Source organism: Notolabrus celidotus, chromosome 13, assembly GCF_009762535.1.
Source record: "Notolabrus celidotus isolate fNotCel1 chromosome 13, fNotCel1.pri, whole genome shotgun sequence".
Taxonomy (NCBI): Eukaryota; Metazoa; Chordata; class Actinopteri; order Labriformes; family Labridae; genus Notolabrus; species Notolabrus celidotus.
This window is the reverse complement of record NC_048284.1, coordinates 22,180,414-22,206,109: the sequence shown is the minus strand read 5'-3', so window position 1 is coordinate 22,206,109 and position 25,696 is coordinate 22,180,414. Positions and strand designations below refer to the sequence as shown.

The following is a 25,696-nucleotide window of genomic DNA, read 5'->3' as shown; positions in this document are numbered from 1 at the left end:
AACCCAGGTTACAGCATTAAAAAAATCAAATAATTTATTTCTGTGTTCTTTTCCCACATTAAATAAAAGCTATCGGACATTTCCAGATCAAAATCAAGAGAGGGGACAGGGAAGAGGAACAGGGGGAACAGAACTCTGACATGCAAAAACACCTTTTGCCCTCCCCTTTTGCACACTTTGTGGATGGCGGTGGAAGCGTAGCAGCCTGCCCTGTAAAGACTGCAGGAAGCCCCCTGGGGATGGTTGGCTGTTGTTGCAAAGCCAAGAAAAAATGTCGATAAGGCCCGACAAACTGGTTTCTGGGGGAATTTATGATTGTAACACTCAGGCTGGCAGATGTCGCCCCGGGTGAGGACAGAGGTGGGGTTGTGATTGTTAGAATAAGCTTTTTCAATCACATACTGACGTCTGGGATGAGAACAAAAACTGCTCCTGACATCTGTGAACACTGAACTGGCATGTCAAGTCAAAACTTATTTCATTGTCAAAGAGGAATAACTGTGCAACACCACAAGCCATGGCAACAAACTGATACAGATGATGAAGCCCTTCAGTTTGTGATCTGAACAGAGCTCTTTGGCTCGTTGTGACAGGCTGTAATGCCCATAAAAATGATGGAACTGCCAGAGCTTCACAGAAGTAAAACACAGATAACAGCCTTTCCCTTCAAAACTCCTCCTCATGCTGATGACTGGTTTGTAGGGGCAAGTTAAATTAATTTTTAAGGTGTTATTCATCCTCTTCTTCCATCCATCAGTAGTTGGCATTTTAAAGCCAGACAGCCTGGGACAGTAAGGGGGGAACAGAGGAGGGGGAGCAAGTGTCCAACACAGGGACAGAATATTCAAACCTCAAAAATTACCCAGGAGGAGTTAACACAGAGTTATGATTAAAATATAAACAGTGTCAGTTGAGCAGTGAACAGAATAGTTTGTGTTTCAAGGTCTTGAGCATTTTTAACTGCTCATAATTCTGGTTTCTCCTCTGTATGGGCTAAAGTAGCACAGAAACTTAAAATAAAACTCATATCTGATAAATCAACCCAAACCGCCCCCATCCCAACAGATGATTCACAAAAAAAAAAAAACATGCTCTCAAAATATCCAATGAATAGAACACTCTTGTACAAATCTGAAAAAAAAGGAAAAATAGGTCATATGATCCATTGCTCCAAATGCACAGACACAAACTTACATACACAGGCTGTTATGTGGGTGGCAACTCTGTAAACATCTACTTTCCCTTTCTTTCAGTCCTCTGCTCCTGGGATCAAATATCTCAGCTCAGAGGGGAAATAAACCCACAACACGAATTCATCGATCCAAAACATCTGACCAGCATGATTTTTGCTGCAGACTTTTGTGTGTTTTAGAGTGAAACAAATTTGTAGCCGTTTCTGTTCCATCTGGCAGTGTCTTACTGTGCCTTCTACTCAGAATATTATAGGCAGGAGGAAAGCACACAGATGCCCAATTGCATAATTTGAGACTCTAGAAGGAAAATGATGCTTAAAGTTGCATTTACAACCCAAGATATATGTTGTTTTTCCAATTTAACTGTAAAGAAAAATGTGATTTATTCTCCCCTTGACTTTCAACCAGACTGTCTCCCACCCTCTTTATTGCATTGAGCACTAACTCACATCCTGGAAAGCTAAAAAAAAAAAAAAAAAAAAAAGTGTGATTTGTTCCATCCTGTTGTCCTTATAAGGCTGAAGCAAAACACAGCACCTCAGAGGCTGTGATTTTTCCTGTGCGGGGCCTCTGAAAGTAGAGAAATGAAAATCTAACAGAAGAGATCCACACATTTGTCAAAACAAGGACATACACACAGACATACTCATATGAGCACAAACACACTGCAGCAATTTCCACAGAAGTGCATCTGACCTTTGTTCATTTTACTTTAAAAACTAAAAGAAAAAAAAAAGGCTGAAGCAAACCCTCTTTGCCATAATTAGTGTGGGTTCGGAACGTCTGGGGAGCATCTAGAACACGTTCCAGGCTGGAGATCTTTAAAATGTTAGCGAGGTTGGTTGTGCATCGAGCTAGGACACCAGGGAAGTGCATCGTGGACTCAGCTGCTTTCCTGCAGCATGAGGTTATACAGGTGTAGACAATCTAAATAAACCAAAAGCAAACACAAGAATAAAATATAATCTGCTAAGAATACTTATCTATTTTCCTTTTTTTTAAACAAGAGATAAACACACACTCACACAGCATACGCAAAACGGGAATCCAGCATATGAAAGAACTCGACCAAACCGGAACTGAGGCCGAGGCTGCCGCATGGCACCTTTAAGGGGGCGGGGTCACTGCAGTTGTGTCTGATAGTGCAGATGGATTGAGTGGCACTTTTTAAAGAGGAGAAACTGAAGAATAATCTAAAAGGAGTGACACAAGATTGTTGGCAAGGAGTCTCTCATTTTCTCCAAGGGGATTTTGCAGCAGCTGGCAGTGCATTTGGAAAAAAAATATAGTTCTGAAGAAAAAAAAGTCTCAACCATACAGTCAGGGTTCAATGAGGGGAAGTTTAGTGAAGGACACTGAAAGTGGGAAAAGTTTGAGGCGCTAATGGAGTGATTTCAATCAACTGCTCTGCACAGACATGCTTACACCAAAAACAGGAAGGGGGTTAGCTTTAGACTGGGTTTATCAGCACACATTCTCACACCCACACACAAACAGTCTTCACACTTTGTCCCCGCACTCACATTAAAATAAATGCATGCATATCTTTACAGGCTTCAGTCCTGGAGGCTGAGGCAAGTGATGGAAAACGAGACAGGATGGAAAAAAACAAACAACAGTATTCACACCGTACCCACTCACACATACGCTCTCATGCACACAAAAACAGGCCACACACCCGTTTTTTTCTTTTTTTTTTAAGAAAAAAAAGCAAAACAAAAACAAAAAAAAACATGAGGCGGTACAAACACACAGTCATACTATAGCTTTTCCACCAACCGTCCAAGGTTAAAAAAGAAACACAAAAATAAACTCCACAAATATTTTTCTTCCCAGTCTGTTTTTGCCACCCTGCTTCTTTGTTTCACGTTGTGTTTGTTGTCTTAAAGTCTGTTTGTGTTCTGTGTTCTGCAAGAGGATTTGCTGCCTTGGTGCCATGTCCTCACTTGAGCTGCCTCTTGTCCCCGGTCAGTTCAGCACCCCAAGATCACACCCACTAGTCCCCCTCCTCCTCTTCCTCCTCCTCACCAGGGGTAGCATGAGGGGCCTCTTCATAAAAACATCAGGTGGGATGTTAGTCTGTTTCTGCCAAAGCAACACTTGTTCAGAGGTCAAGGACAAAAAGAGGGCGTGTTTGCATGTCTATGTGCATACTCCATGTACTTGATCACAGGTGTGTGTGCGTGTGTGTGTACTGTGTGTGTACTGTGTGTGTGTGTGTGTGTGTGTGTGTGTGTGTGTGTGTGTGTGTGTGTGTGTGTGTGTGTGTGTTTATAAGAGTGAAATGACCAGGGCAGAGCTGAGGCCGTCAAGCTGATAGTGTACGAGGTGAACAGCACCGGCTGTCCTGTTTCCTTCCCCGTCCCCTCTTCGTTTCTCTAGCGGAGCCACAGTTTGAGCCGCAGCGCGTCCACTCCATTCAGGTAATATCTGAACAGCCGCTTGTCTCTGACAAAACCCAAGTTCTCATACAGCTTCAGGGCTGATTTGTTGGTGATTTCAGTCTCCAATACAACCTGGGGACACACAGATGCCCATGTTATTATGTTATTGTTTGCATATGTTTTACACAACCTGGTAGGAAGAAGACAAGTGATTTGTTGTGGATCCTCACTGCATTACAGCATGTTTAAAGTCACACATCCTATAAAGTCAGCTTACTTATCAAAATAATTTTCATTTCTGCTGGTTTAGCTGATAGCTTTGAGCTTACATGAGAGCTAACATGTAAAAAGAAATAACATTCGAACCCCACATTTCTAAATCTGCTTCATTTTTGAAGCTACTCCCTAATACTTCTGAGGTAAGCTTGCTGTAGTTCATATCACATGCAGTGGGCAATAAGGTACAGGATGTCTCAGGTACTGCGTGTACTTTTTTTTGAGAGGGTGGGGGTTCAGCTGCTTCTGGCCGAGAATAACTTCATTGAGTAATCTTGCTGCCAATCACACCGCAAAGTGTCAGATACTGGCCCTGTGTGTCTTGCACCTTCTCCTGAGCTGAGTTAGCATTTCCCTGCAGCTACGAGCTTTGTGCCAAAGTAAGCTAACAGTAACACTGAGCAGGCGTTTTTTCACCGGTCGTGGGGGGAATAGCGCTCTCCACAACACAACAACATTAATGATGGCTCTGTGTCAGTAAGCTGTGATGGAGCAGTCATACCAGGACTCAAACTAAAGCAGACAATTCTAGTTTTCATTTGTGTTATTTTTAACACCTGTGCCTTCCCTACTGTGACAGGTCAAATGGTCTCACATGACAACACAATATATTCAGATAATATCTAACATTTTTACTGCTCAATGAAACATTCAAAGATAAATAATGAAATATCTTGAATGGTTAAGAGTGTTCAGCAGGGATGTACACAATTAATCAATTACCGAATATCGATTGTTAAGAAATTACTCGAAACACACATTTTTGTTTTAAATTTTCTGTCACATGGAACAAACATCATGTGGTCTCATATAACACTCAGCTATCAGGGAGGTGTTTTAAGTTTAAAGCGTGTTTTGATGTGAATCAGCTGTTAAAGGTGTTGTGCACAGCAGAGACGCTTAGCTGGCGGCTGCGCGTCAGGTCTCAACGAGTGCTTTTTAAAGAGGATCAATACGCAACTGCTGCAAACAACGACACGGACACAAAGGTTGAGAACTTTAAAAAGGACATTTTAACCTTTAGATACAAAGCCAACAGACTGGTGGGGAATTGTTAGTACACTGTGTTTTCAGACCAGCAACATCAGAGCCGTCTGAGCTTTTCTGCAGCTGGACTGATTATGACCCGGTTGCGCTCCCGGCTGACACCTGACCGAATACATGTTTATTTTTCTCAATAAGAACGAGCAGACAGAAAACTGGACACTGAGTCTGATGTACTTTTCTGTTAGTATTATGAGCCTTCACATTATAAAACCATGTCAGAGGAGAATATTTCTATGAGCCTGATCATTGATAATCAGTGTTAAACATGTACCCGTATTCAATACCGTCAGTTATATGCATTTTGTTGCTGTGGAAAATATAATGTAGGGGGAAAAACGTATTTGGCCTTGTTTTTGATTTTAGACATAAGAATAATACGTTTCTTTTTTGGATGAATCGATAATTGATCATTAACATTTCTAAAAATCGATCAAGGGAAATACTTAAAATGTACATCCCTAGTGTTCAGACAAATGCAAATAATGTAGAGATAATACAGATTACGCCCAGCTGTAAACAAAGCATCTCAAAGGTTGTGATAAGGCTCTTTAGACACTGAAGACTGAAAACACTCCCTCACAAACATAATGAGCAGAGTCAATACTCTAGTATGTCCTTACATAGATATTTAGCAGGGGACATGAAATCAATGATATTGAATAAATAACACAGATTGAACCCCCCTGACTCAATACTGTACATGGTGACATCAAGCTGGGTTGAGTATATACATTACAACACAGAACACTTTGTACACACATGACTTCCCCTCTTCTGAGCAGATTTACTCATTAGGCCATGATTGGCTCATTGTAGCCACCAGTGCTCTGCTTAGCATCAGTGAACCACTACAGTAACTACATTTATAATGTAGGTGTAAGAAGGGTTATTTAGCCCTTTTATTTGTGCCTTTAGAGCAAATCAAAATGTATGTTCCTGCAAATAATAAGTTTCACTGTTTAAAGGAAGCAGGGTGAGATTTATCCATAGACTGTATAAAATACGGACGCAGTATCCGTGACGTCACCCATCTGTTTCTGAAGAGCTGTTTAAGGATAATCGGCGGCAGCCATATTGCTGCTGTCGATTGTGACGTAAAGAGGCGGGCTTTGAGCCTCCTAGCCAACAGCTACAGTGTTCCTGCCTGTCAATCAAGTCAGCTGTGCCTCTCGTTGGAAGAATTGTAATCTAAATATCTCCTAAATTGCCGCGTTGGAAAAAAATTCACCCCCGTTCAGAGTGTGCCGAGCGAGATATGAGCTATCCAGACTACACTCGTCTTTTGAACCAGGCTATAAACATGTTTATTTCTGCTGTAAAGATCGGCTTTTTTGAATTGGTGTCTATGTGGTTTCCGGTACTTCCAGAGCCAGACTCAAGCGGATCCTTGAGGAACTGCAGTTTTTAGCACTTCCGCATTGGACTCATATTTTTAGACCGGAGGTTGCCGCTTGGATTCATCATCAGAAAGCACTACTTTTAAAAGGACATACCACGTTGTTCACAGGAGGCACCAAAATCCACACAAATGGAAAGTTTCTCATGAGAGGTTAGGCATTATCAAACACAGAAGTTAAGGCATCAAACTATTAAAAGAAACGGACACTGATGGTCAAATATGTGAGGGGATATATTTTAGTATATAGAGAGAACACCTGTAAAAGCACAGTTGCCTTTTTTAGCATTCAGTACTGAAATTATGATGTTTTAATCCAGACAGAAGATCCTTCCTGATTCCTGAACACCCAACTTTTAACTAAGGATGTCTGAAATGTTGATGCTTTGCAAATTTTCAATATTCCGCGGTTTAAAATACAATACAGGATTAATTATTTTTATGTTTGATAGCATTAAAAAAACACAGAAGCTTATGAAAGAAACAGATCAACAATCAAGAAAGAAAGAGAGAGCGAGCAGTGGTGGTCGAGCTACATAGAGATAGTGACGAGAGGGAGAACTGGTAAAGAAAACAAAACGAAGAAATTGAGAAATAAAAAGATACTCTTTGATTGTTTCACAGCCATTGTATTTTAAAGAAGTTGTAAACACATCAACAACTCTGCAGAGACGTGCTGTGTTTGGTTTTGCTCGCAGCTGAAGTCGCACTCTCTGCTCTGCTCTTTGTCATAAACACTACACCGCTTACTCTACTCTCCTCTCCTCATTTTCAGGTCGGCAAATACTGATGTTTTGTGCGGTTATTATGGCATCTAATAAAGACATACATGTTACGTTTGTGTCTGTTGCATACGGACAGAGAGCAGAGGAGAGACCGGGATTGAAACAGGTATCGATATTGTTGGATTTTTCCAAGTATATCAAAGTTTAAAATTCTGGTATTGTGAAAACTCTACTTACAACACAGCTACAGTGTTTGCAGTCGCTTGGTTATGAAAAAGCAGAACGTGTCGGGTAACACAATAACGCCAACATTATAATGATTAGTATGGTGAAATATGGTGGCTGTTTCTGAGTCAACAAAAGTTTAATAGCAAATCTCATTCCACCATAGATATTTGGAGATAAAAAGTTCTTTCGAAACCTGCTTTGTGAAAGGAGCACTGAAAGATTTTGCAGATATTCAGAGGGAGTGTTTTGGTAGCAAGAGAAATTGCTTTTAGTGGAGGGTATATATTCAAAGGCTCTGAGGAGCAGACGATCAAACCAAGGTAACCAACAAAGTGAGGTATGTGAAGGACGAGGCAAGAAATGTGGGCCTTGAAATACAAGCAGCGTTTTGCCTTTTTGGTTTGATTTCTTTAAGCGGCTGCTCGCAGGATTTTCAGGAGCACCACTGTTGGGCCAGCGCCAAACTAAAAAACCAATGCACAAATGGACACATAGCTTATGTATTCATCATTTTCATGTGTTGCAATTTTATTTTTTCAATTTTTTAAAAACGTTTTGGTTTCTATTTCTCCTCTTGTTTCTTTTGCAAGACTGTCCTCTTTTCTACTGCATACAGGAACACTGTGAGGGAATTCTCTGGCAAACACGGGTTGAATGTGTGCCAATGTCAGGCATACATCCCATGCATGTTGGCACTAACCCCCGAGGCGTTCCTCTTAATGTATTTAGTTAAGGTTTAACATAGAACAAGGCACATTCACTTTTTGAGACATCTCGCAGTAGGAATGGGTTTCATGTGTCTTACCTCATCACAGTCACCCTCCACCATGGCATAGATGGCCTTCTTCACCAGATTAGTACCTGACAGAGAGAGAAGTTAAAGTCAATTTTGAGAAAACAAAACATGGGTTTATATAGCATCTGATTGTATAGGAAAGACAACAGCTAAAGTGTTTCACATGAACTCAGGCTGCATAACTTATCTAAATTTAGCATTTGCATAAAGAGATTTGGTTTTCAAAGACAGCAAAGAAAGACGCTGTTGGTTCTCTAAAACTATTCTGTAATATTCTTTCTATTCTGCAAAATCCACTTCTCACCGATGCTTTTCCTTCTGTGTTTCGAGTCCACGGCCAGCATGGCAATGTAGCCACGTCGGAACATCTTCTTGTGCATGTCGAGCTTACATACAATGGCTCCGACACACTCCTGCTCCACCATGGCCTGTGACAGACATACATACATACACACACAACAGTCAGCAGTCTACCAGGGGGGGACACTGTAAACCTGGCAAGAGTTCCCATAAAGTTGCTGCCATTCTGCCTGTTCTGCTGACCCTCTGAGCTAACCTCTGACCTTTATTTCATGACACTTCCTCTTATGTCACACCCGCTCCAGACAAACTGGAACTGGGAAGTTTACAATCTTAAGGTGTAGAGGGTAAACAAAGAAAGGAACCTAAGACCCTGACTGGACACAAGGGGAAAAAACACTTGAAGCACATTATTCTTTAATGAATAAACTTTGCTTGCCCTTAAATGTATGCTTAAGTGTGACTTGGCAACAGATCCTTACATCAGTGATAAAATAAAAAGCATGTCTTCATGTCACTTAAATCTACCTTGTTTGGACAGCTTCACATTTAAACTAACAAACATGTTGAAGAACTTCTGAGGTCATTATGGAGAAAAGAAAGACACAATACAAACTTCAACACTAGTGGGACATTAAAACATGTGTGTTTGTCTTCAGCACATATCAGCTCCATGTTTGGCTGCCTTTCAGACACACTGACAGGTGAAAGCATGCAGTCACACCCAGCCCTAGTAATGGTATGCAACCAAAGGTAACCAAAGTGCTTGGGCTGGAAGGAGGGTGGCTCTCATACTTATTATGAAGTAATTCCAAAGTTAAAGAGGGGAAAGGATCATGTGTCTCCTTGTTAGTGTCATACTCACCAGAAAGCAGAGCTGCGGCCAGTTGTGGATGAAGTACCTGTACGTGTAAATTGAATAAGGCTCAGACAAGTCCTTGGTGATCAGTCTCATGATCCATGGCATCTGCAGCTCGGACTCGTAGCGGACATAACGAATCCCGTGGTTGTCTTCCTCTGCTCGGCTCGGGGACCCGCTCAGGTCGAGCCGGGCCAGCTCATCGACCGGCGGCTGGTGCTCCAGGTCGGCGGGGCTCTCCTCTCCGCCGGGCCCGGCAGCTTCCGTCGGCTCCACGCTAGGTGGTATGGGGGGATCCGTGTGAATAAACTCTTCTTTCCCTTCGTCCTCGGGGTGGCAGTGGGCCGCGTCAGTTCTCGTGAAACCCGGCATCCCGTTCATGCTATTGTTAACCAGGGGAGAGTGACTGCCGTTTTTGGAGAAGAGGATGTGGCCTTCATGTTGGCAATGCTCACTATTGTTCCTGACGACTGGAGCCTCATCGGTGCTGCCGCTGCTACAGCTGTCACAGTTGTCCACGGACGGTCTCGGATTGTCAGGCCGGCTCCCTGTGTGTTCATGGCTGTCAGGGTCCTCTGTGGGGCTCGCCAAGCCGTTTAGCTGCTGCTGCTCTCGGGCTTGCATTTTAAGGTGCAGCGCCGCCGGGCTAGCTCGAGCTAACATGTTCTTCTGGTTCTTCTGAACCGACGTTTTGACCTCGCTAACCAGCTGAGACTTCTTCCCTGTATCTGAGGGGACAGTGTCCTCCCTGTGACAGGCCGGCTCTCCGTCTCCTCTCGCCGGGTCCGCGCTCCCAGCCCCGGGGAAAGGAGGAACTTCAGCCGGGGATGCAGACAGTGCGCTACTAGGCCCAGGCGGCACTGTGGCCATCCCACCGCATTAAGGTGGAGATTCACGCTTGAAAACCGCTGAACACAATGTCATCAACAAAGCGATAGCATAAACAACCAATATACAAGCGAGTTCACCGAATATTACATTAATCCGACCGGGTTTGAGGCAATAACGTATCCGCTCCCGACGTTAGTCGCTGCTTTCTCCTCGGTTTCCCTGCTGCCGGAAAATGCTGTCGCAGCAAACGCCATTGCAACAGCAGTCAGAGGCGTTTTACGACAGTGGGAAAACGCATGGCAGAGGCAGGTTTTTTCAGACAGTAGTGCAAAGTTATTCAGACATCTGCTTTGAATTTCAACATCTTAGTGTTCATTGTTTATGAGCTCTTTTACGGAAGAGGATTAGGGCCACTGAAGAAGAAAAAAAAGGAATTAAGGTAAAAATGATTTCAAATTATTGTTATTATTATAAGAAAAAAGTCATAATTCTGAGATTAAAGTCAGAATTTTGAAAAAAAAAAGCATAATTCTGAGATTAAAGTCAGAATTTTGAAAAAAAAAGTCATAATTCTGGGATTAAAGTCAGAATTTTGAAAAAAGGTAATACTTCTGAGTTTAAAGTCAGAATTCTGATATTTAAGTCAGATTTCTGAGATTAAACTCAGAATTCTGACTTTTTTTCCCCCATGATAATAATAATAATTTAAAAAAATGGACCCTTTTTTTTTACCCCAGTTGCCCTAATCCTCTTCCGTACTCTTTGTATTATAGGCACTAGCAGAACGTGAACTTTATAAATATTTCTTGGACAAATCAAATCAAACCAAATCAAATAAACTTTATTTATATAGCACTTTACACACAACACAGTTGATCCAAAGTGCTTTACAACAGAAAATGGGGAAAACAAAGAGAAAATGAAATAAAAAACACCCAAACAGGGGAAGAGAGAGGGAAAGAAGAGTGGTAAGAGAGCAATATAATTAAAAATTAAATTAACAGTAATAATAACAACAACAGTAATGACAAGAAATACAATTAACAGTGCAGTGAGTATCTGAGCCAGTGTGGTTAGGGGCAGTTAAAAGCTAATGAATGAAACTTTGTTTCGAGACGACTTTTAAAAGTCTCGACAGAGAGGTAGAATCGGTTGGTGGGGGGAAGAGAATTCCACAGTTTTGTGCTTCAAATACGAACAGAAGGATTTTGAAATTAATTCTGTAGCTGACCGGAAGCCAGTGTAGGGAGGCAAGAATTGGTGTTATGTGGTCTCTCTTTTTTTGACCTTGTCAGGATCCTGGCTGCTGCACAACAACATACAAAAGATTATCATAGAGAATTAAAAAAGAAAAATCACAAAATAGCTTACATTTATCAATTGATGGGTTGAACTGTTATCCCTTTTATCGTTCCTCATTGTATTTTCAACATTTAAAACCCTGTTAGAAGGCGATTCATACACACGTCTGTAAGCTGTTTGTTCTCTTTAATTACTTACTCAATCAATTGATCAAAGTGTAGTACAAAACAAAAAGAGCTGTTAGAGTTCTATTGATGGACAGTATATGAATCTGTTATAATTTAAATTATATTTGAATGTGTTTAGACCTAAATATACATTCACCTGACTGAAATAAGAAGGGTTTTGCAGTTTGACATCAGATGGATCCTTTTTAATTTGAGGTTGCCTCAACACAAGGTCAGAGCCAAATGTGGTTTAAAAAAAAAAGGCTTCCTGAAAAGTTCTTGTCTACTATCATACCATCAGAGGGCGCCATGGTGATAGTTTTTATGAATATTTTGCTCTTCTGCAACAACAGTTCTTTTTTTTCTCCAGCAGGTGTCGCCAGTGGATCATTTTCATCTGCCTTTCTGAATCTTTTGACTGGATGGTCTTATATGAAAAGTGTTTACAAGTTTGCTTTAATGAATGCAAGTTTAAGATGATATTTAACCAGAGAGACTTACTGACTATTTTCTTATTTTCATCTTTCAACACATAGTTGTATTCTCTGTGAGTTTTGTTGATTAAGGTCAAGGCCATCGTGTATGGTCATCAGTAATATGACATACATGCAGTATCAGACACAAGATAACTGAACTCAATTGTCAGTGACATTAATCCATTAACCAAAGGTTTATTTTTCTACATTAATGTACAGTTGGGATGTTTGATGCATCTGAAAACTACACATTTTGCAAGTTCAAAGATTTTATATCAATTATCTTGAGGACAAAAAGCTAGTACATATGGTGTGGTTTTAACTTCGAGGATGGACTCATTTCTTTGTGATGTTGTCGAATGAAATCAAAATATATGAATTTCACACATTAATGCTTCTGTTTAGCAGCCAACCATACCTGCATGTTGTTGCATACTGTGCTTATCTCCTAACATTAAGGGTCCTCTCCTAAATTGAATAGAAAAGTAAAAAGGATGGTCAATTCCATTTTTTTTTGCCAGCATTTCTTTAAGTTAGGACAAAGAAAACATGACCTGATGAGAAAATTGACTTGATAACATACTTGTGTTAGTCATGGTTTATCAGCAAGGTGATGTACTGTAGCTTATCCTAGGTGGCAGTGTTACACCATCAAGTCCTCAAGAATATTAAAGGCTCTTTCTTGGTGGAGGTTTAATTTATTCATTTTGTATATATATTTTCTTTAACTTTTATTTAAACCAGGAGACACTCATTGAGATTTAGAATCAGTTTAGTTTCCCTTTTCCTGACAAACAGCAGTCATACATGCGAACACAGGGATGAACACATGACGTTATTAAATTAAGATACATGAAACAACTAAATTCAATGGAAGATATTTGTCTAAGTCAACCACAAGTAAATCTTCATCTGAGCTTTAGATGAGTCTGCCACTACATCCTTTTTCATCACCTTAAAATCACCAAATGAGACCAGTTGATTTAGCTTCAGCTCTTTTTATAGTTCATTCAACATAAAGGAAGCAGAAAAGTTAACGTCTTTTTCTACATTAGACATCAGTCCTGACTTTGGAACAGACAGTAAGAAAAGTTCCTGGGACTGAAAATAATAAGTTACTATATTCTTCTGACTGATGTAGGTTAGAAGGTATGATGGAAGCAGACCTAAAATACACACTGAAGAATACACCACTGTTTTAGTCTACATGCTGACAAGGAAGACCAACCAACACAATCATAAAGCAAACAGTGATGAGTGAGGGCTTTAAAATTAGTGAGAAACCTCGGTGCTCCATGATACACTGTGGCCAGAGCATGCCAACTTTGAGAGGAGGCATGCATATAGTCAAACACAGATATATTTTTTTTTCTAATGAATATATAGAAAAATGAAGGTACTGGACAAGAAGCCAAAAAGTTACCACTACTGTAATATCATTCAGAGGTATAGTCTCCTTGCTTTCTAAAATGTTGTGGGTTTTGCTGATGCTTGCTTAGTGTATAAAGTGATCAATGATCGGACTCCTCCCCCATTAAAAGAGGTCATATCACTGCGTGCTGATAGCGGAAGAACAATTAGGACAGCCAATAGAGGTGATTGTGTAATACACTACAGATCCTCTGAATGCAGCAAATAAGTCCTCTCTATTAAATCTTGGAAATCGTTACCGAGTAAAATCAGAGAGTGCTGCAGCTTTGCTGAATTGAAATCATGTACTTGTCACACTTTAACACAAGGTTTTATGAACTCAGTTATATAAGCTGTCATGATTTATTGTTTTATTAATGTTTATATGGTGTATTGCTACCTAAATATCAAACGCTGTGGTGTAGCTGCAGTGTAGCGCTTTCAGCTTTTTATATTGTAACGTCATTGTGGGAGATGTGTGAAGTATAGTGATTATGCACTATTGTCTAATGGACTTTATAGTGTAGTCTGTTAGCTTTCAATGATTTAATATTGTACTGTTGGTTTCACTGGGAAGGTACCCATGTTGTTGTGTAGTGGTTATGTTTTGTTGTGTTTGTTATATATGCTGTTTGTTTTTTTACAGAGGCACTGTCTGTCTCCTGTCTAGGGACAACAGATGTAAATTAGCTAATAGCTTACTCTGGTACAGCTTAACAGCTGTACACTGCTGAAATAAACAAATAAATAAAATATCATGGGAACTTTAAATACTGCCTCTTTATTTCTTGCAGATAAAAAACAATGCTTTACAGTAATTTAGGCCGAGTGTGTAGATAGAAAGATGTTCAAATAGAACATTAAAACACCAGAGTTCCTGCATAAAAACTTTATGGACCCGATAACCAGTAAGAAGAACAGTGCAAATAACAATAACAGGAAGTGACGTATTCTGACCAGCAAAAACCAAAGACTTAGTCATGCTTTGTAGAACAGAAACTATTGATCTATCTCTTTATTTTAGATAGATAGATAGATAAAGTTTGACATGTAGATAAATGCCACAGAGATGGAGCGCGAGAGAGAGAGAGAGGGAGGTATAGAGAGAGAGAGAGGGAGAGAGAGAGGGAAAGAGAGAGAGAGAGAGAGAGAGAGAGGTAAAGAGAGAGAGAGAGAGAGAGAGAGAGAGAGAGAGAGAGACGGCCCTTTGAAAGCTAAGCCTCAGGGCTGAGAACTCTCTGAAGAGCTGGAATCAGACATGCACAATCAGTTCCCCTCTTCAAATCTCCTTTACAGGCCTATCTACTTGAACAGGCTTCTCTTAATTACTTTCTCTATCACTTAGCGAGCCGTGCCTGCCTGGGACGAGGAGCAGAAGCGTCTTTGCCAGAGACACTTGGCTGGTTTGAACCCATATTCACATATCTTCTTTCTCACAATCCTGTCCCGTACCTTTTTCTTTCCCCCCTCCTCCTCCTCGTCCTCCTCCTCTGCCTCCTCTTCCTCCTCCTTTTCTCATTCTACACTGCTCTTGTCTCACTGCGGCTCTACCCATCCTGCCTCTATACCCTTTTCCAAATATCTTCAGGGCGTCAGTTGCGTCATGTGACTGGTTTGCTTGTGATTACAGCAGCTGGCATCCACACTCTTATAAAAGGAAGAACCAAAATACCTTGAAAAATGACAGCATGTGAGGAAGAATATAGGTCTGTGAGGGCTCAGAAAAGAGTGACAACTTGCTGAGGACAGAGCAGGCGGAGAATGAAACCCAAACACCCTCCTCTTTTGAATCTCCCACCCTGCTTCTTTTTTTTCTAATTTGTCTTTTTAAACCTGTCTCTTGATTCAGAGGCCAAGGTTTGCATCTCCTGTCACTTTGGCTCGCCTGGGTCCTGCTCCTCCTTCTTATTTGTCATCATTTTTTCTGTTTGGCGTCTGTTGCACTAGAGCTGTATTTAATTAGTTTCTGTAGGGTTAATTAGGGGGCTAAAGTTAGGGGGTCAGACCAGAACAAAAGCGGGGCAGGCTGGACGGATGCAGGTGCTCTTGTGAGGTTGCCAGATTCCACCGTTCAGATTAAGATGGCTAAAAAAAATGTCTTGAGGAGGAGAAAAGTTTCCCATCAGATTCATTCTGGCAATTTTTCTACATTTCAACATCTTATCTCTGCGTTTTCAGCTAAAAGGCACCTTAGAGAGAAAGGATTTCTGCTCTCTTTCATGTCTTCTCCCTCTCATATTACACTGGCATCCATCACACAAAGCTGATCTAATGTATGTTGCGTTCAAGTGATCTGTCTGCCACTCTATTTCCGTACAAGGTGCTGCGTCGTATAGTGCCATTCATATCTCTCCCGGCACTCACTCCATTGTTTTTCATCCTCGTGTGGCAGCTATACCCTCTCCTTTCTCTTTGTTGGTCATCTGTAGAATAAAAACCATGTGAGGTTAACATCAAATGACCAATCCAGTCAAGTGAAGTATACATAAAATGGGCACTTTAAGGCCTGTGAAGCAAACATCAGTTGTTTAAATGTAGTGATCATGTAAATGAAAAAGCAGATGTGAGTGTGGAAAGCTTCCGGCTGCAGCTTGTTGAAGGTTACCTGTGTACTTCTTGTACTTTTGCATGTATTCACAACTTAAAAAACACACTGATGTGCTTAAAAGGGCGTTTAGAAATGATATGGCAAATATGCAGCTAGAAACAGACTCATATGTGGAGCTTTGATTGTAAAGGAGTGGAAGAAGAGACAACAAGAGACACAATTTGACCTTTTCTTCCATCCTGTTGAGATGAAGAGGGAGCAGATGAACTGATATCAGAAGGGAGGAGAAGAGAGGAGGGAGAGGAGTAGAGAGGGCATCTCTGGCATGGCTGGAGACCCTCAGTGTGTGAGGGTCCTGGGGCCCTTTAGACAGGCGCCAGCCCAGCAGGGAGGCAGAGACAATCGCGCAGCACCAGATTCAACGCAAGGGAGATGGAAGGATGGAGGGAGATGAGGAGACACAGAGGGGAGGATTGAGGGAGGGAGGGAGGGAGGGTGTGTGGTGGGACAAAGAGACGGGCTGAGGAAGGTGGAGGACACGACAAGGAGAAGAGTAGACAGGTAAAAGCGAGTAAATAAAAGAGATGAATTTAAAAGAGATGGATGGGTAAACAGAGAGAGTACGATGGATCAAGAGGAGGTGAGAGGAGAAGGAGTAAGAGGAAGAAAAGAGCGAGCGAGCAAGAGATAGCACGTATTCCCACTGTTACAGTCTTTATCACCGGCCCAGATCGTGCCGTATGAACAGTGATCCAAGTCAACCATCTGCTGAGGCTAGATAAGCCTGGGAGAGCCGGGTATTGAGCTGTCACTCAGGGAGGAGCGCTGAGAAAGAAGAGAGGAGGGGAGAGAGGAACAGAGGAGAAATAAAGACAGAACGAGAGAGGGTGAGGGTGAGGGAGGGGAGAGAGGGATGTGTGTGCAAGGTAGGAGAAGAAGATTTGTGAAGACTGGAGAGCATCCGTCTTGTTAAAGAGAGACTTAACGTCAAATAGATGTCCAGCCCCGTCCTGTCTCATCTGGAAATAATCCTTCAGCTAATAAGAAGAACAATGAAATTATTGCTTTATTTTGTCCACCCACATACACAACTGCACACACAACTGCACACACAACTGCACACACAACTGCACACACACACACTCCCTACATCACTCCTAATGACATACAAGAAGCTGTTGTTTTTTTCCTGTCATCCCCATGTTCATAAATGTCTCCACAGCCTGTTAGAAGTACAACATTTAGCTACTTTCTTAAACTTTAAATAACTCAACAGTCTACACACATACATGCACACACTCACAGACATGCTATAATGTCAGAGAAATGTGTGCAGAGGGTGTGTGTGACTTGATAGACACCACTAACTGCTAGTGTGCATCCCCAGAGTGGAAGATGGGTTACTAGTTGATTAAGCCTGTGTGTATGTGATTAAGTTAAATCCCACTTAAACATACCCCCCTCAACCACTTAATGCATAACTATGAATGACATTACCATCCTATTTGTGTGTAAGAAGTTAGACATTCTTTATTTGTTGATTTTTGTCTTCTTTCACCTGAACTGTGTGTTTTTAAGATGCATCATTGAACGAATGATCTTTATTTTCAGATGTGTGTTTGGGTTTAGTGTGATTCTGTGGTAGTACGGGGCGTGAATCAAGGCCGGGAGGGGGTCAGGCACGGGAGTGGGGGTTAGGAGGGGATTAGCCAGGGCCAGTTGGATCATTTTACAGCCGGAGGACCCCCACAACCACCACCACCCTCCAACCCTCCCACCCCCCACCCACCCCACACTCTGCAGTCTCCTGGACAATGAGGATTAAACTCCTCTTGTTCCTCAACTCCGAAAAAAACGGCATGACGACAAAGACACCATTCCTCCTGGGTCCTCTGGCTGAGGCTGGGAGCCGAGCTGAGAAGGGAAGGGAGCAAAGGAGGGAAGGAGCGAAGTGGAGGAGGAGGAGGGAAGGAGGGAGGTAGCAAGGAGGCAGGGGGTCTATCATAAAATTAATCCCTTCACAGTTTCCTCTGGGTGCAAAGTGAGATATGAGGCAGACATGTCTAATGAAATGCTACAGTCATCTAAGGGCACAGTGATAAAAGCATATATTAAACTAATGGAGCTTGTCATTAGTGCCTCTAATAAGCGGATTGAGAAGGCTGTGCTCTCCTCTGGCGATCAGCATGGAAGATTAATCAGCACCAATCAAAGTCCACCTTCTCACTTCTTCAATTTTGGTGCTCAGACAGGAGTCTCATACTGGTATTTAAGCTCGCTTACCTATAATCTTCAAGGTTGAACCTATGACTGGACTCTTCTAAAATGTAGTCTATATTTTTTATCTTCTTCACCTTCTTTCAAAGCTTTAGATGAGAAGGCTGATACTACTCCAATGTACTGAAAAAGAAGAAGCTATTGTCAGCTCCCGCAGCCACTTAGCTTAGCTAGGCATACACAGCTAGCAGACTAATTGATTGTTCATAGCGGAAAAAACAAAGCATGAAAAAAAATGTTGTGTTAACTCTTTTGACACTTTAAAAATATAACAGAGAACAGTTTTGGACTTGAGAAGGACTGAAAGGACTACTTTCTTCACTGAGGACATCGGTAGCCTTTCAGGTCTTTCTACTGTTTGAATTAACAAATTAACAAGACTTCTCCTGCCTTTTAAAATGAGAAAATAGCATTATGGATTACCATGTGCTGGACAAATACATGTTGTCTTTTAAATTCAGTTGTTCTCATAAGATAAACAGGACACAATTTGTTTAAAAAAAACACCTTGTTTTTATGCAAAGCTAAGCTAACTGGCAGCCAGCTGTAATTTCAAAGATATAGTGATGATCACCTAGACTGGGCATCACCACAGGCTAGATCTGGATAGACTATATAATACATGGATGAAGTCTCTGTGATGCCACCCGTTGGTTTCTAAAGCAGAGTTTTGATGTCAGCAGTAGCAATATTGAAAATGCTGACTCAACCTAACTTTTGGACGAGCTAACTACAGGCTAGAGTTGGAGTTGGGGAGGTCCTTTTGTCTCCTTACTAACAGCTACAGTGTCAGTCAAGTCAGCTCTGGCCCTAATCATGTGAAACTTGTCATTTTAAAATCTTCAAAACTGATGACTTATTTGAAAAAAATCGGTTTGTGCGGATAGAGAAATTAGTCATTAAGACCGAAATCGTATATGAAATATGCAGTAAACATGTTTATTTTTGTGGAAAAGTTGTGTTTTTATGAATGGGTGTGTTCTGGTGATTCTACAATCTACCTAAAGCAGACACTTGGGAAATCTAAAATTCTAAGCACTTCTGCATCAGCTGAATTTCTCAAGACCAGAGGTTACTGCTTGATCTGTCAAACTGCACCTCATCTTTATTTTCTCAAGTTTGGAAATAGATTTGAATATGGCTCCTTCAGAAGGTTTTTGTATCCATTTTCCATTAATATATTACCTCCTTTTACTTGAATGAGAAAAGATCATTGACTTTGAAATTATTATTGTTGTTGTTGTTGATGTTGTTGTTGATGTTGTTGTTGATGTTGATGTTGTTGTTGTGGTTGTGGTTGTTGTTGTTGTTGTTGTTGTTGTTATAGTGAGCATCATTTGACTTCTATTAAACAAAGCTTAATTTGATTTAATAGTCAGTTGTTGACATTCTGTAGATGTTAATACAATTACCTCTCAAACCTCCAGTTAGTCCAAAACCTCGCTGCCAGACTCCTAACACACACCAATAAAAGGGAACACATGACACACATTTTAGCCTCCCTTCACTGGTTGCCTGTGGATTTTAGAATTAATTTTAAGATTTTAACACTCACTTTTAAAGCCATAAGTGGACTGGCCCCTGAATACCTAAGAGAGTGTCTAAGGATGTATGTCCCCAACTGCTGCCTGAGATCCTCCGGCAGGTCCCTCTTGGAACTTCCTAGAGTGAAGTTAAAAACCAGAGGTGACAGGACCCCGTCACTCTGGAATGACCTGCGGGAGGATATCAGGCAGGCCACATCCTTGTCCTCATTTAAATCTTTTTTAAAAACACACTTTTTTAAATGTGCTTTTACTTCTTAACCCATCACTGACTTTTTAATTTCTGTATGGTTTTTATTATTGTCTTTTACTCAACTAATTTTAGTTCTCGAAACCATTGTCATGTGCTTTTGTGTTTTTTTCTCTCGCTATGTCTTGCACTCTATAAAGCACTTTGTAAACCTGTTTTTAAAAGGTGCTATATAAATAAATGTATTATTATTATTATTATTATTATTATTATTAATTACTTAGTTCCTTAAAATGTCACATTGCTATGTTACGGACACCTATGTGCTAGACTGCAACAACAACATGATGTTTCAACGTTTGGTTGTTCCATTAAAAAATAAATGTGTAAGTTGACGGGCCAGACTCCCTGCAAAGTTAAGGAATGTTCCCCAAATAAGGAACTTCTTCCTAACTGGTGAGTTCAGGCTCACTGTTTCCACGAGACAGAGCCAGGCTACCTGTTACTCTCTGTTTTCAGTTATGATGCTAAGCTAAGCCATGATCTGGTTATTTCCCAAACTGTCCAACTATTCTATAAAACACATGTTTTATGATACACACAGGGACCACTTGGGCACTTTTTGAACCAAAGTACAGAGGATTAGTAAATTGAAGGTGAAATCCTGTGTAAAAGCCCAGTGTTGAGCAGGGTGTGATCATAGCCTGAGGCCCAGTGATTTAAGATCTCTATGTGGCAAAGAGTCCAAAATTGGACACACTAGTAGGCCCAGTATGTGGCATAGTGTCAGGCTTATAGAGAGACAGATTTGATTGCCCTCAATGTTTTACTGTAACATCTATTTGCCTCTAAGGATAGAGGACAAAAGCTGTTTTTTGAAGTGGTGATGCTGAGGATCAAATTTACTGGTCAACATCCAAATAAGAGGGACGATAAAAGAAGAAGACAAAGGAAACAGAAGTCTGCTGGTTTTAATCTGAGGGAAAATGAGGGAGTCAATATGGGAGCGTAAAAAGAGATGAGAGAAAGAGGGAACCGAGGAGGAGGGCGAGGAGCACAACAGAACCAGGGGGAGTTAGAGGGAGAAGGGAGAGCAGAGGAGGGGCCTTTCATACAAAAAAGGCTCTCTTTTACTTATAGAAAAGAAAAAAAAGAGCAAAAGAAAAGCTTCTTCTCGCCTCCTGGACGCAGTGTCAAACCCAATCAGTGTCTGTTCTGGCAGCGCTGCTCGTCTCCCAGGCACCGGCTCACAAAGGAGGCGAGCCTGGGCCGCCACACCTCTCACTTCCAATCTGCATCCTCCAGGACGGGCCTGAGAGCCGGGGGCCGCAGGGAGGCCCAACAATGCACCTCAAATGCTCAAATTCTGCTAAAAAAGTCCCAGTGTGGTTAGAATTGGATTAACTAGTAAAACTGAAAAACTCTTCTCAAGTGGCTTTAGATCAGCTCATTTTGATTTGGACAGTAAATATCAGGTTTTATTGTTAAGGAGCTGACGCAAGTGTGTCTTAGGATAAATGTCTGGGTGTAGGTAGTTATTGTTCTCAAAGACTTTCAAACACAGGTGGAAGAATGGGACTTAGTGTCAGGGTGCATGTACGTAAAGCCAAATACAAACATGGATAAACTGCTCGACGATTACGACCAACAATCCCTGAGCTGTGAGTCCCGCGCTAATAAACGTGAGCAACAAGGCTTGATCCTTAAAAACCTTGCCACTCAAAAAAAAAATGTCTATCTTGAATAGACACCCCCCTAAATCGCATTGTTGAGCAAATCCTGCATTAAAAGGAGAGAGTAACTCTGCATTTATACTCCTGAAGACTTTAGTTAAGCCACTGCCTCTGCCACTTTGCAGCGCGGGCTTCATCCAGCCTGAGTAAATCCGTCTCTCAATTGGCGATTGGCTGAAGCCGAAGGGGCCATCTTTTTCACACGCTTCTTCGCTCACCACCCCCCCCACCAACGGCTAGTGTTTACCCGTCACCAAACAATGGCCGGTTACTGGCAATTAAACAGCATTTTGCAAGGAATCCGTGGCACTGGTCTAATGGCATTACTGTTGGATGATTCAATCCTTGAATAGTCAACAGGATTTTGCCTCTCACCAGGAAAATACTGCTTCATCGAATTACCCGTATTACATAGATTTACCCAAAGCTTATGATTCAGGGTTCACAGATTACTGCTCCTCCAAAGATGGCGGAAGAAAGGAGTGATAGGCTGCGTGAATGTTTACTTAAATGTCTCAAAACCTTTGTAGATTTAGAGAGATTATTAGTTTACCTTTTTTAGTCTACAGTTCATTGCATTTCTTACACAGACTTAAAGACTAAATGATGCAAGTTTTGAAAGATGGCTTCCACACATACTAGTGTACACAAGCATATAGGAGCCAAACCGCACATTGTGCCCTTTGACCTTTCGCGGGTCGAGTCGGGCTGGGCAGCTCGGAGAACCAGGAAGACCGGCCAAGTCCATTATCTCACAATGAAGGGCTAATTACTGGGCCTGCAAGCCTCAAATCACACAGCAGCAGACTGCCTGTCTATGTCCTCCGCTCACCCAACATCTTAATTGCTCTTTTATTCTCTCTCCGTTTTTACTGTGCCTCTCTCCCCGACTCACTCAGCTCCTCTCGCCTCAGCCATTTCCCACATAAAAGCAAGATGCTAATTGCCTGCTATGGAAATATTGGGCCTGTGATTAGCCAGGCAGAAGGTTTGGCTGGCCTGTGTGCTTTTCCCCTGTCTGTATGAGGGAGCGGGGAGCCAGCACGTGGGGTGTAAAAATGGGAAACTGCAGCGTAAATTCATTTTTCTGTCATTCACATGCACGGCAGGGTTCAAAGTGTGAACATTGTCATTGTGCTCTGGTGGCAATTTGTCAGACTGCTATGTTGGCAAGATGTTGATGGAAAATCAGCTTGAAGAAAATTACAGGAAAATTAGTTCAGCTGCTTTTTAGGCAGAGTTGGAGGAATTGTCAGCATCAGCATTGACATCATTATAGGACTAATTATTTTACCCCTTATAGTTCAGATATCTGGAGTACAAACTGTTGACCCTGAGCTAAATAAGGGAAGAAACTGTGCTCTCAAATGGCCTAAACAGGTTGGTACACTGTTGGCTGTTTTTTATCATTTACAATGAGTATTTAACTCAAACCTTTAGGCTACTACGTTCCCTTCTTCTCATTGACCCTGTCCTATTGCCTCAATCTGTATGTAATTTACTTTTAATTGCCGTACATAATCATCTAACAAGACAACAATGGGCAGTCCTAATAGACTCCATCTTGAGGTGCACATACATATGGAAATGAGACCCAGCAGGGGAATTTGCTTCAGCTTCTGTGACATATACTGATGCCTTTTACCATACTCTTTTATTTCAAATTAATCCTTAAACAAAACACATTTTTAAAATTCATTTTGTCAATGGAGATCTATAAATATTAACTTTTAGTTGCTTCTTGTAACAAATAAATAAGTCTAAAATTACAATGAGGCTGATTCTCTGCTTTTACAGGTGCCAAATGTTCATGCTTTCCCTGTGAATTACAGATACTTTAAAAGAAGATTTGGGTAAAAGTAGAAGTACTGATTAAACTATACTGAGGTAAAGGCTCTGAAATGTACTCACCTCACATTGCATTTAGGCAATTATTCCACTTAATTCATTCAGGAAAGAAGGAAAAATACAACAACAACCCTATGTTAAAAATAATAAAAAGCGATCTTTTGCCACTCAAATTAATCAAAGGTTAACTCCCCTGTTTGAAAACACGAGAGCTTTTCTGGGTTGAATACGGCATTAACGATGAGTACCATAAACCAGTAAGTCGACATGCACAGTTGAGTTGAGCTACAGTTATGGCTCGATTGGGCTATGTTCCGGTTAAAAAAAACAAACCGCTATGCTAATTATTTTACTTCTTCTGCCTTAAGGCTGCTAAATGCAGAAAAGGCAGAATAAATCGGGAACTACCTAGCATCCCGCTCTGCTGTAAGGTCACTGGTTGTGGTAGTTGCTGATGTCACGACGTGTTATTTATTTACTTATTTCCTTACTGTATATTTTGTACTATGGACAGGTTGACTGTAAAACTGAATTACCCTTGGGGGACTAATGGTATTCTGAATCTGAATCTAAATAATTGGAGTACTGTATTTGTCCCAGCATACAAGTATCGGACGAGAACCAGTATTCCACCTCCACAACAATAGATGGCTAATGCTCCCTTTTAGCTAGTGACTATTGGACCTTCACCAAGTTGACCTACTATGTCACGTACCAGAACAATTGACAAAAAAGTTAACAGGAGGCTGGTGCACTGTTGGCCTAGCGGTTTAAGCGCCCGCCCCATACACAGAGGCTAAAGTCCTTGTCGTGGCAGTCGCGTGCTCGACTCCCGGCCTCAACCTATTGCTGCCTCCCCCACTCTCTACTCCCCCAAATTTCACATCTCTCTTCAGTTGGCCCATACATTAAAGGCAAAAATGCCCAAAAATATAACTTGTTTACTATAGAAAATTAGCTGGAGGCAAACTGGTTGTATATCAAACTGTGAAAACATGGTTAATGCTACAAGCATTTAACTTTGGTACCCACAACATGATAGCTTCTTCATGTTTACTTTCCTTCTTATTACATCAGTATTTCGTTTATTACTCAACTTCCTTCTACGTATATTTTCACTGTTTGACTTCTGGGTCAAAGCATTGTGTGTGAACTGTGAGGCATCCACAGAAGGCCTAGTCCAGTTTGGGTCTGATTGAGGTGTATACATGCAAGATAAAACTGATCCCCAACCACATTGTCTAAGTATGTTAGTCCGACGACAGGGATTCTGACTTTGTGCCATATCAGTCTGACTAATATGTTTAGATGTAAAGTCCAGTTTTAGTCAGACTATCCCATATATATCCCATATATTTTTTAATGTCATGTAAGCATACATACTGAAAAGAGGTTGCTTTTGCCAAAGCACACACCTGTTGTGGAAGCACAATTAGTGAAACATTAACATAGCCACCTTAGGGTCAGTGCCGAATATTGACCTGTTCTCTTTTCTATGGAAAATCCAACCCTACCACAGATGGAAAAATGAAGAATATAGAATTTTAAGTAACCATGTAGGTCATAATGTAAGAAAGAGACTATTTTAAATTTAGTTTTAATCTCCGCACAGTGCTTTGACTCTACTTAAGTACAGGGGCAGTTTTTCTCAGTATTTCGTTTTTACTTTTCAAAACCAAAGATGCACACTGTTTCACAAGAAGAGACAGAATAAATAAAAAAGCAAACAGAACTGAGAATTATAGTAAAAATAAATAAATTGAGAAACAGCTAATGGGGAACCAAAAATCACAGGGTCTTCAAACAGACAGCGTTTGTTTTATGTAGCTTTTTAAATCTACCGATTAGGTTTTCTCTGAGACTTAGCAGGTGCAACCTTTCCCCTCTACTGCTTCTCCCATTATTCAGCCCGCTTGGTAATCTTTAGCTCTTTTCCATACACGTCAGATGTTAGCAGGTTATTTTAGTAACTTTTTTCTCTCAGAGTCACCTGCCATTTGACCTCGGCCTTGTCCCAAGTACCAAACTAAAGCTTCTTGAGCAGCTTGGCGGATATTGAAATGCTCTTTCAGACGTCTCCTCTTTGCATTTCTTTGTCTGAGACGTAGGAAAAGATGGAGAAGGTGGAGAGGCTGGTTTTCCCAACGATGGGAGCGGAGGAGTTTT

General features: G+C 41.2%; 1 protein-coding gene and 1 long non-coding RNA gene across 4 annotated transcripts in view; both read right to left on the bottom strand.

Moving 5' to 3' along the window:
- Positions 1–16: 16 nt before the first annotated feature.
- naa30 (N-alpha-acetyltransferase 30, NatC catalytic subunit) lies at positions 17–10,313 on the bottom strand. Its single transcript, XM_034699386.1, has 4 exons — positions 9,211–10,313; positions 8,350–8,473; positions 8,055–8,110; positions 17–3,709 (listed from the first exon to the last, which is right to left on the bottom strand). Exons 1-4 carry the CDS (start codon positions 10,072–10,074, stop codon positions 3,572–3,574), a joined length of 1,182 nt encoding a protein of 393 aa, XP_034555277.1. The 5' UTR covers positions 10,075–10,313; the 3' UTR covers positions 17–3,571.
- Positions 10,314–14,528: 4,215 nt separating this feature from the next.
- LOC117823699 overlaps positions 14,529–25,696 on the bottom strand; it is a 43,146-nt gene continuing 31,978 nt past the window's right edge. For all 3 annotated transcript variants that reach the window (XR_004633477.1, XR_004633476.1, XR_004633478.1), the window contains exon 3: positions 14,529–15,813. This is a non-coding gene — a long non-coding RNA (uncharacterized LOC117823699). The remainder of the gene's footprint in view (positions 15,814–25,696) is intronic.